The 12708-nt window shown below is 41.8% G+C and overlaps 1 protein-coding gene across 2 annotated transcripts in view; it reads right to left on the minus strand.

The window, feature by feature from the left end:
* Positions 1-416: 416 nt before the first annotated feature.
* Positions 417-12708, minus strand: part of LOC126215330 (methionyl-tRNA formyltransferase, mitochondrial) — a 53091-nt gene continuing 40799 nt past the window's right edge. Inside the window, exons 5-6 of one of the 2 annotated variants that reach the window (XM_049942011.1) lie at positions 9152-9632; positions 417-571 (exon numbers count right to left, since the gene is read on the minus strand). In XM_049942011.1, the coding sequence (XP_049797968.1) occupies positions 9184-9632 (449 nt within the window). In that variant the 3' untranslated portion in view covers positions 417-571; positions 9152-9183. The remainder of the gene's footprint in view (positions 572-9151; positions 9633-12708) is intronic. The other variant, XM_049942012.1, reaches the window with a different exon arrangement.

Consider the following 12708-nt stretch of genomic DNA (forward strand, 5'->3'; position numbering starts at 1 on the left):
AATCTTTGGAACAACCAGAGTGTCTAGTGTAAACTACTCAAACCTAAGCTAACCTAACCTCAGGTAGAACTTCCAAATTTTAACTATCACACTCCCTTACTGAGCCACACAAAAGCTCTGAGGATACAGAATTTTTTTAATTGAAAGACTGGATTACACAGCTGCGGAGAAATTTATAGACCTTATTACTTAGTCGCAGTCATCAAAAATAAAAAAATAAAGGAGTAGGAGAAATGGTCTTGGGGATACTACAGTAGACAGGTGACTGTGGGATGTTATTATTTTGGTTTTATCATTGTGGGGCACATTTCAGGCACAGTGATGAGCATTTAATCCTAAGTATTTAGTTATGACATTCATTTCAAAATTAAAATTTGTGCTACAGGTTAGGAACTAATAAAACTTACAACAAAAAATGTTGTCATAAGTATTTATTGCTAAAAAACTGTATAACCAGCTGAATGACTAGAAATGTACAGTTTGTGAGTGCATAACTCACACAGTCATCTTACATTCTCTTCTCAAAGTTTTATCACAAACCTCTTATTTCTTCACCCGAGACTCCAGCATTCTGAAAGAAACACCAGTCTTATTAAAACAGATGACAGTTTTTACCTATTCTTCATTGCTATACATGTATGCAATATCTCCCTTTCAATTAAGTGATTTCAAAAATACTGTTCTCAGAAGAATATATATGGGACCTTGCCCTTTCAAAGGAACCATCCTGGCATTTGCTTAAGCAATTAAGGGAAATCATGAAAAACCTGAATGAGAATGGCCAGTGCTGGTTTGAACCATGGTCCTCCCGAATGCAAGTCCAGTATACTAACCACCGTGTCACCTACGGAGGTCGAGCAGTTCCTCATAAGCCATGTATTTCTGTAGGCAAAGCTAAGCGATGCTCGAGGTGGTATAAAGAGTGATGCCACTGGAAAGAGGATGACTGGAGACAAGTGATTTGGAGTGATCAATCACGTGCACAGTCACTGCCAGACACTATGATGACTGAGACACATCACCGTAAAGATGTCCTGAAGAATTCCATTTGCCACCGATGCAGCATGCTTACTTATATCAGCGAGGAGGGCCACTCAGCACAGTCTGCAATCATCGTCGAAGATGGCAGCATCTCACTACAGACAGCAATGTGAGACTTGTATTAGTCATAACGATGTAGCAAAGTTCGTAGTCAATTGTACTTTGAGAGAAGAGACTATTATCTTGTAGTGTATCAGGTGATATATTAGTGGTCATTGACAGTAAGAAATACATATGACATTCCTTTACTGCATCTTGTTCAAGTTATACAGGGTGGCGCACGAAATGTGTTATCATTTTGTTTTTGAATATAAACTTTATTGTCAAAACAATCTGAAAGGAACATATACTACAATGAAGAGCCATTCATGGAGATTTGTTCTAACTCAGCACATGCTCAATATGTCCACCATTTTGTTTCCTAACTTCCTTCAAACGAACACTGAAGTTAGTGATTAACCTACGGCACATGTCGCCCATAATTTCACTGCAAGCTTGAAGAATAAGTCTTCTGAGTTCCATTAAATCACGTGCACGTTTTGAGGAAATTTTTTCCTTTAGGTACCCCCAGAGAAAAAAGTCACATGGATTGAGGTCTGGACTATTGGGGGGGCCAATTTTATCCGTCATTGAAGCGACCTGGAAACCTGAGTGAAATGTTCCGCATGTCAAAATGCTCGTGTAAAAACTCCAACACAGTGTTTGCAGTATGTGGCCTTGCTCCATCTTGCATCAACCACTACGTGTTGAAGGGCAAGGCAGTAGCAAGAAGCTGTGGAATGAAGCTACTGTGAAGCATGCTCAAATAACGCTCGCTGTTCACAGTTTCTTCAAAGAAAAAGAGTCCAATAAGTCCATGACTGGAAATTGCTGCCTACGCTGTAATCCTCGTAGCATAATGTTGTCGTTAATGAAGCACTTGTGGGTTTTCAGTGGCCCAAAAGCATACATTTTGTTTGTTAACCACACCGTCTAAATGAAAATGCTCCTCGTCTGAAAACCAAACGTTGTTGAGAGTTTCTTCCCTGTCCTCCGCCCTCTGAGCAAACAGTAGTCTCTGCTGCTTGTGTTCTTCAGTGAGCTTCTGTGCACAGGTCATCTTGTATGGGTACATATGGAGGTCACTTTTAAGAATGCGTTGAACGGAGCGTCTGGATATTCCCAGTTGCACTGCTGCCTTTCTACACGATTTCCCGGGACTTCTCTATACAGCAACTCGTACCACTTCAATATTCTCCGGCGAACAAACAGACTTAGGCCGAGGTCGCTTCGCTTCCAATACTGTTCCTTCCTGTACAAATTTATCATACAACCTGAGGATGGTCTTCTTGCAAGGGACCCATCATGTGTTAAACTGTTACTGAAAACACCTCTGAGTCACAACAAGGCTTTTCGTTTCATGAAAAAGTAACACAATTGCCGATCGTTGCTGTGTCGTCAGTCTTCCATTGTCAGCAATTGCTGCTTATTAGTCTCCTAGCGGCAGTATTGTGAATTAAACGTCATTTCTTAACTCATTTGTTTTTCCAAGCTCTGCTGGTACTGCTGTAGAGATCCCAGTGCGATATCTAATGTGCGTCGTAAATTATGAAAGAAACAATTGGTAACACATTTCGTGCACCACCCTGTAATAAAGTGATATACGAGGTGCATTCAATACGTAATGCAACACAGTTTTTTTTTTTTTTTTTTTCTGGAAGCATATTAGTTTTATTCAGGATTCCAATACGCCACATTTTCCTCGACTCTTTTGGCTAAAAACCCTATTTTTCAACATAATCTCCGTTCAATGTGACGGCCTTATGCCACCTTACTGAGAGGGCATGCACGCATGCATGGTACCATTTTACTGGTTGATGTCAGAACCAATGTCTTTCTGCATCAATACTCTCCCCATCATCCACATACTGCTTCCTGTGGAGTGCATCCTTCATTCGAAAGGTGAGAGACTTGGGCTACAGGCTGCATGAGGAAGAACAGTCCAATGAAGTTTTGTGAGCTCCACTCGGGTGTGCAGACTTGTGTGAGGCCTTGCGTTGTCAAGCAGAAGTAGTTCATTTGCACTTTCATGGTGATGAACATGCTGAAGTCATTTCTTCAATTTTCTGCAGTGTTGACCATTGCTCCATGAGGGAGGACATCAAACAGAATAACCCCTTCACAGTCCCAGAAGATCAATGCCATGACTTTACCAGGTGAGGGTGCATCTTTGAACAACTCCTTTGGAGAAGAGGTGGTGTGATGCCACCCCATGGATTGCCATTTTGTTTCTAGTTCAGAGTGATGAACCCATGTTTGGCCACCAGCGACAACGTTCACCAAAAATTGTCACGATCAGCCCCGTGTAACAAGCAATTTCACACAGATAGTCTTGATAACTCTTGTGGTCTTCTGTTGGACGGTGAGGAACACAGAGGGCACACACCTTTTGTTGTGGATTGGCAGGAGCCAACCCACGGAGTTTGGAGGAAGCTGAAAGGCACGTGTTTAAGCTCACGCAGGCTGGCGTGAGGTCTGGAACAGGACAAGGTAATTAGAACTTAGAAAAAAGGAGGTAACCGGTAGAATACTTAACTTTAATCCATTAATGTTGAATGTAGCTCTTGTCTGTACATTCTTTACAATATCAATAGCAACTGATAATGGCGCCTTGCTAGGTTGTAGCAAATGACGTAGCTGAAGGCTATGCTAACTATCGTCTCAGCAAATGAGAATGTATTTTGTCAGTGAACCATCGCTAGCAAAGTCGGTTGTACAACTGGGGCAAGTGCTAGGAAGTCTCTCTAGACCTGCCGTGTGGCGGCACTCGGTCTGCAATCACTGATAGTGGCGACACGCGGGTCCGACGTATACTAACGGACCGCGGCCGATTTAAAGGCTACCACCTAGCAAGTGTGGTGTCTGGTGGTGACACCACACCTTTGAGTACTCCAACTGATGGAAGAGTGTGTCGGCACTACCAACAGAGACGTCCATCTGTGCAGTGAGGTGTCTGATTTTGATCCGTCAATCACCTCAAATGAGAGTGTCCGCACATTCCAACATTGCAGGATTCACAGCTACAGGCAGCCAGCAGGCATCCAGGGGATCAGGCATGTTTGCGCGACCTCTCTGTGTTGATGACAAATGCCTCGCCCAACGGCTCACAGTACTTTTGTTTACTGCCATGTCTACATAGACATTCTTCAAACACCTATGAATATCTATGATACTCTGGTTTTCTGACAAAAGAAACTCAAGGACAGCTCTTTGCTTGGAATGCACCTCTCTTACAGATGCCATTTTGAAGGCTACATATAACACCGCCACCGACTGGAACTGCGTGAAACTACAGGGGCCGAAGCACGAATAGCCACAATGTCCCAAAGCAAATTCCATATTTTTTCAACCAAAACTGGCTGAGAAAAACATGTGTTGCATTACTTATTGAATGCCCATCATTACATTGTGCATATTGTAGTACCAACACAGCCTCCTTGAGAAGTAAATATAAGAACCCACCACTGTGCCAACAAGTGTTATTTCATCCAGCACAGCACTTAGTGTCACATACGTGTGGCAAGGTATATTTGCATGAATTTATGAACCCTAGAGGAGTAAGGGTGAACGATGCATAAGAAAGAGTATTAACCACATTGAATTGTCAACAGACAGACGCCATGAGTAGGACACATTGGCTCATATCTGAACAAGAAATTGGTTCTGGACATGTACAGGGGGTATCACAAAGAATCATCCAATTTTGCAAGTCTATGTTTTTGAAAAAGTTTTTTTTTGTACCTTTTCATGGGTGTTCAATATAGCCCCCTTGAGATGCACAGCATATGTCAATGCGATATTCAATTGAGCATGTCTTGATTACAGCTTCCACAGCTGCTGTTATGCTATGTCTCAGTTCATTCACTGTTGTTGAAAATGGAGGCACATGAACAGTCTTTTATAACTCTCACAAGAAATAATCACATACAGTTAGTCTGGTGACCTTGGAGGCCAGTAATGTAAGCCTGAATAACTTGGTCCAGTGTGACAAACCCATCGTTCAGTAATCATAGGCCCCTCTATGATACCTGGTGATCATGTGGATACTGGGTAACTAACATTACAGTGGAACTCTGATTTTCATTTCTTGCAATTCTGTGCCACAAATTCATAGCTCCTGTGCAAGACCCCTAAGGTCAATGCTAAAATTTCAAAGATTTTATTTACGTTTCTTCCTAGTAAGTAGGGTTTACTTAAATATTACGTTCTTACTCAATGTATCGATTGACTTCATTCTGTTTTCTTCTTATTGACATTTGATGTGACAGAACAAGTTAAAAGTGCCACAAAAGACAGACAGTTCGCACTGTGAGTGGCGGTGGAGTTAAGGGAATATCTCAGGCCATTGCAAAGAGGGGAGACATGAGAGAGGAAATGCTAATGTAATCCACAACTTCAAAGATGTAGCTTCACCATGCAATTATGATACAATGACTACTAAGTTACAGCAGCAATGGAAAAACAGGACGGACAATGCAAAGTGTTCTGAACTCAGTCAATCTGTGACAAAGAGGCCCTGCTGCCAACTTTTCTTGTGCCACTTATAACTCAGTCTTGTCTTTTTGCATGTCTTTCCAATGTGTTGTATTCAGCAACAATGTAGACTGTCAACATTTTAAATTCAAACACTGAGTCTTGAAGAATACGCTCAGTTATAATCAAGGAAACATCGGCCATTTTCATTTTCATCTAGTGAGCTCTTATTGGCTTACATCACCCACCAGCCAGTGCAGCCACCACACCATACTTCGTTTAACTCGCTACATAGCAAATTTACAGACCTTAGCCGATGAAACATTCAAATTTCCAACAGTGCTGGATTTGCTGGATTATAAACATGCACAGAAGCTATAAACTGAAGTTGGTAGGAGAATTTCATTCTTCTCCTCCTAGCAATTGTACCCACACTAATAACATCAAGTGACATAACCGAATCGCAAAACCCATAAACAAACAAGAAAGAAAATTCAAAATTTTATGTCATATAATATGACATACTAGGGAAAAAAGTGGGTTTTGCCATTAGTAATATTTTAGGATACGTAATTGAAAAAACTTATCACTTTGCTAATGATGTATGGGGTTATGGAGTCATTTCCCAACACGCTACTACCACAAATTATACCTTAAAACACAGAGTTTTGAGTGTTCTTTCACTTTCTGTTCATCTCGAAAATAGTGAAAATTTATAGCCTACACAGTGAAATAATCTAAAAACTGTGAAATACGGTGAAAACTGCCAGATTACGACATTTCAGATATTTATATTCCACCTGCAGCCAATAGCTGTATAAGATGATGACGTCACACTAATGCAGTGGCTTCTCAGATATGGATCAACTATGTTTCACACTACTTTTTGCAGGGACTGACATAATCATGATGTAGTGGCACAGTGAAGGCAATCAGAAACGAGGCTATTGATTTGTCAATCATTACGGCACTGTATATGTTAGCAACTGGAGAATCTCAGCTGTAGTGACAACTCTTTACAGGAATTTGATTGTGGTTGCACAAAGTGTAAATATTTGTGACAAGGAAGAGTATGAATGTTATTCCTCATCGTTTCACTTGCAGCAATATAAGCTGTCCTCTTATATTTCTGCCTAATCACACACTCAGAAATCACTACATATTCAGAAATGGACAGCCAAATGTTTCTTTCATCCTTTGTTCTCTGATCAGATGGAAATGTTAAATAAGATTGAATATTGCAAAACATACCTGTATTAGATTCATAACTAAGTCCCAGAATGTGTTAACAATGCTAAGATGTTAGTATGTAGCAGGATGCAAACCTACTAGCTTTAACTCAGTAAACCACAATGTTATTCATTTCATTACAGATTATCGAATAAGTTTTTTCAATCGTCTTGGTTATCATAATATTTTTTGAAGCCTTATATCTTTGACGCTTTAGTAACCAACATTTAATAAGGTCAACGTGTTTGTGATATATTTTCAATGTGCTGCTGCTTTGAAAAGGCATATTGTGATATTGTGACCCCCCCCCCCCCCCCACACACACACACACGAATGCCCCCCCCCCCACACACACACACACGAATGCCCCCCCCCCCACACACACACACACATTACAGAGGAAATGAATAATCAAAAAGCACATGGTTCACACTGGGGTCATTCACATGTGCTCATAAAAATCAATAGTTGACAGACCACTGTTGATGTCACAACTGCAAAAAGTCTTCTTGACCCTCTAGCATATAGACTGATAAACAGCAAGTTCACTTGGCAACTTGTTCAAAAGTAGGGCTGGTGTGATCAGTATGTAGCAAATGGACTGACCACAGCTTTCACTTAGGTTTAATTTAGATAGTTATACATCGTACACCCCTCACTACCAAGCATTAATTTTACTTACTGTAGTTCTGTTCGCAGCACGTGGACAGGATCTGGAATGTATCATGCCTCTACCAACTGCAGCCAATGTTGGCTATTCCATCTGCTATGTGCAGCATCACAATTAATACGACATGTTCAGTGAACAATTGTGCGATGGCTTGCTTATCTTTGTTGCAGTCCTCAATGATGTTTAATATGATGTGATGGCACACACATTGTTATGCATGTAATCGATTACTGGGACAGAGAAACACTGAAATCACAGCATGCTTAACTTTACTTCACATTCATTGGTATACATAAGCAACACATGTGAAAGAAAACTTGGATGTATATACATGCTTTCGCGAAACCTGCTGTGTTTACACTACAGCAAATGACGAGTTCAAAGTGCAAATGCCGCATGTTGGCAATACTGCGGAATGCTCCACTATGACTGCTCAGCACAGTGAACAAGGAAACATACGCTAGAGGTCACTGTGCTCACATCATCAGGGTACGCTGCACTGTTGCTGGCTACACAAGGAAAACGCATCTCCATATTTCAGATTCAGATGCCTTTCACTTTAATTCACAGTTTTTCACCATGTTCATCAATTTCTTTTTTTTTCTGGGTGAGTACAAAGAAAAGATCTCTCAAAAGCGCGTGTTTTGATGTATTATTTGTGGTGATGGCATGTCGGAAAATGGCTCGATTATCTTGTGCCCAGATACTTATTTCAATTTCTTGACAAGTTTTTACTTGTTGTTACAAATCTGTGATTTTTTACTAACTGATGAAATTCATTACCACAAAACTATTGTATAAACATTGCATTGTACATTTAATTTCCTTTGCTTATAAAGATTTTATACGATGTACTGGAGAGGATTACGAGTTTTAATCATATGTGCCAATTACATACGTTTTTGCTCATATTTTGGGGATTTTAATGTTTTCCTCAATTCTGCATTTTCCTCCATTTTGTATTTTTCACGTCAAGATCGCACAAAAATGTAAAATAGGGGTTTCACTGTATAGAGCTCATGAAGGATGCAAAAAAAATCAGTGTCCTCTATACTGAATCTTCTTTTCTGCTTCTCCTGGCTCAAAACCAGGTGCAAGTCTATCTACTGGACACCACTTTGGCGACTTGTATGTCCCTAACCTAACCCAGTTATCCAATCGGGGAAATAGGACCTATGGTCTGACATGGAATCCAAACCATATATCCCTCCCGGCAATCCCTCACATCACTAAGAGAGGAAGGCAACCGTAAAGGCAGACTGAAAATTTTTGTGGTCCAACAGATTCATTCCTGTGACCTCTTAGTTTCCAAGTATGAGTTTTACCACTAAATTACTAGACCTGAAAGTATAATGGTGACTACCTGGTATCCTTGTGCTTGCCTTTTATCACAGAGGGGCCTGAAGTTGGTGCTAAGAAAAACTGACTGCAAAGAAAATAAGACCTATTAATACAGCTGAAAATGTCATCCCTACTACACAAAGAATGGTGGATTTTGTTTTTTGAGAATTCATGCAACAAGTGCTTCAGGAAAATTTAACAGGACAAATCTCTTGTGATAAGTTTCTTGGCTGTAGCTCAACATGGGATACAAAATTTGGTGAAGATAGCTGAAAATTGATGCATAAATGAGGATCCTGCCTCAGGGTATGGAGAAGGGTTGAATAAATCACTTCAGACAGAAGACAGTACACTTACACAAATAATACGTATTCCATTTCGCCCAGCGGTCATATGAGGATCCAATCATCCAAAGGCACTTTTGACAGGAAACCATTATAGAAGTCAATCGCTGACATGGGCTTTTTCCCAATGATGGTGACTTTTGCAAAGGCCAGCCAGCTGCCATCCGCACACATCACCCTCAGCCTGGCACCGGTCCTGTGGATGCGGACCATTCCTGGAGTGGATTGCTCCCCCATAAAACTCTCTGTCGACAGTGGTCTACGTGGTGTCCTCAAGGAGGCCGCATCGCCGCCCCGGATGGCAGTCGCAGGAAGCGAGGAGAGGTGCGTGACGGGAGAGGGCGCTGACGGGGGTGCGTCGGGCTGCGCCAGCCGGACTGCTGTGCCGTGCCAGTTCGAGGTGACGTGGCCGAGGGCACGGCACAGGTTGTAGACGTCGGCAGCTGCCATCTTGTGCCAGTCCACGCAGTACAGGGCTGGGGTCACCTTAGGAGCTGCAGAGCGAATAAGAATATGGTGTAAGGGGTAAACAGAATAGTAGTTCTGACACAAAATTATGCAATGTAGAGCATTTATCCTGACTCATTAATTAACCCTTTGCAAGAGTTGACAATCGTGCCTCTGGTGCTGGACTGTACTACCTCCTGCCATGTCCCAGATGCTCAAAACATTGCTGACCAAGAAAATTGAAACACTATGATGTCGGCATGCAACAAACACCAAAATGGCATGAAAAATACTACATGCTTGGACATGCAAATGATTAGTATTTTAACACAGTTGCACAAATGTAAAGTCACTGGCACACGGACCGTGCATTCGAGCAATGAGCGTGGTGAGTTTCTGATGTCATAGCATGGAAAAAGCACGTTGGGAATCTTTCGGAATGGGCAGAGCAGTATCTAGCACGGCAGATATTCTGAATGTGTGTTTCAATGTTGTCCAATGAGACGGAAGAACGCTACCTATGTCAACACACATGCTATCTCTCCTCAGTACAGATTCACAAGACACCATATTGGCTTTCAGTTGAAGCCTATATGTATATATGCAATTTCTAAGCATTAAAAAATTGATGATCTCTTGAAAACCGGTCATTAATTATACGATTTGTTGTAAGGAAATGATGGGAAACATTATATCAGTGGTTAAACAATTTATTGTAACTTGTGTGTTATGAAAGTATGCCATTTCAACGCATAGGAGGATGCATAAGAAATGCAATGTTCTTGATGCTATTTGTTATAATTAAATGTCAGTTAATAAATATCTATGATTAAAGCTTTCAGTAGACAGTAAGATGCAAAGTATGGCCCTCCTATGGTCGTTGTCAGTATAGCACAATGAGTAGCATCACATAATGGTAAGGTAGCGAATGATGTGCTGCTGGTTCGCACCACATTACAGCCAAATATTTTAATTATTGGCCTTCAGAATTTCTACTAAGCTCTGATACTTTCTTGCTAGTTTAGTAAAAGTATAATCTATAATATTCAGTGCTATGTAGATATAAGTGCACTCTCCCTGTGGAGCAAGTTTGTGCGATTGGCTTAATCTACAAAACAGCTTGCACTATTTGCAATAAGATATTTTGCACTTTCTTGTTTTAAGTTACTTATTTCACATGTTGTAAAGACTGTGCTACTGAACAGGAACAGTCATCAAGCAAGAATTTGTTTCGTGCTATTTGTAATACAACTTTTATAACCCGATTCCCTTAGTGACTGGACATGGTATTTTTATTTTGCTTTATATCATGCCCACAGATATTGAAGTTTTTATTTATATATACTATAGACAAAACAGAATAATTATCACATGGCCAAGAGAGCAAATGTGCATTTTAATAGAGCTAATGTATGAATTTAATGCCCGTGCATTTCATAAACAGTGTGATATGCCAGCCAGATACAGCTGACAACTGCTGCTGGAGCACACTGCAATTGTATATACCATGTTGAGGCACATGTACCATGTGCGCACAGGTCGCATCATTTCTGAACACTCAGCAGTACAATGAACTTGGAACACCCAATTTTGGTGTTCAAAAGCACAATCCGTGTGCCCACGACAACCAAAGTTAAATCTCTGAAAACATCATGGAACAACGAGTGAGGAAAACTGGGAATTTAACCACTTGATGCCACTGGAAGCTTGAGAAGGTTCTATCAGTTCATATCAACACAAGCCCAAACATTAAAAAATTACCTCATTAATTCAAGCAAATAAAACCAGCAGAAATATGCTCCTGCTGCAGCACAAAAAAGGCAAATGTGCTCCTCTTTAAAATGGTCTGACAGAAAACTGGGAAACCACCTGCCTCAATCCTCATCCGACCTTCTTCATCAAAAATTTTGGCATCCAAACATTTTTAACTCAGAGCATTCAAAATTCTTTTCCCCAGTATCTGTGTGTACCGAAGCCTTTATACTCAACACCCTCTCACAGCCAATTTCTATCTATGTCTCTCTCTCACTGATTTACAGTATACCCCACTGACACTGTCTCCTCTCTCACTTACACCATTTTATTTTGTTTTTATATCCCACTGCTACTGTCTTCACCATGCCTCGGCAGCTCAAAACTTCTGGGGCTTCCAACGTATGTATGGTCTCCTCTCATCTTTGTTTTTTCCATTCCCACTGTCTCTTCTCTCTTTTGCTCCCACTGTTACATCTCCTTCCATCACCCTCACACGTCCCCCCCTCCTCCCCCCCCTCCCCCCCCCCCCCAAGCATTACTGGGCACTGTATCCTCGCTCTTCCACCGTCACTGTCTTTCTGCTACTCTCTTACAGCACAAATACACTCCTGGAAATTGAAATAAGAACACCGTGAATTCATTGTCCCAGGAAGGGGAAACTTTATTGACACATTCCTGGGGTCAGATACATCACATGATCACACTGACAGAACCACAGGCACATAGACACAGCCAACAGAGCATGCACAATGTCGGCACTAGTACAGTGTATATCCACCTTTCACAGCAATGCAGGCTGCTATTCTCCCATGGAGACGATCGTAGAGATGCTGGATGTAGTCCTGTGGAACGGCTTGCCATGCCATTTCCACCTGGCGCCTCAGTTGGACCAGCGTTCGTGCTGGACGTGCAGACCGCTTGAGACGACGCTTCATCCAGTCCCAAACATGCTCAATGGGGGACAGATCCGGAGATCTTGCTGGCCAGGGTAGTTGACTTACACCTTCTAGAGCACGTTGGGTGGCACGGGATTCATGCGGACGTGCATTGTCCTGTTAGAACAGCAAGTTCCCTTGCCGGTCTAGGAATGGTAGAACGATGGGTTCGATGACGGTTTGGATGTACCGTGCACTATTCAGTGTCCCCTCGACGATCACCAGTGGTGTACGGCCAGTGTAGGAGATCGCTCCCCACACCATGATGCCGGGTGTTGGCCCTGTGTGCCTCGGTCGTATGCAGTCCTGATTGTGGCGCTCACCTGCACGGCGCCAAACACGCATACGACCATCATTGGCACCAAGGCAGAAGCGACTCTCATCGCTGAAGACGACACGTCTCCATTCGTCCCTCCATTCACGCCTGTCGCGA

This window comes from Schistocerca nitens, chromosome 12, assembly GCF_023898315.1.
Source record: "Schistocerca nitens isolate TAMUIC-IGC-003100 chromosome 12, iqSchNite1.1, whole genome shotgun sequence".
NCBI classification, from domain to species: domain Eukaryota; kingdom Metazoa; phylum Arthropoda; class Insecta; order Orthoptera; family Acrididae; genus Schistocerca; species Schistocerca nitens.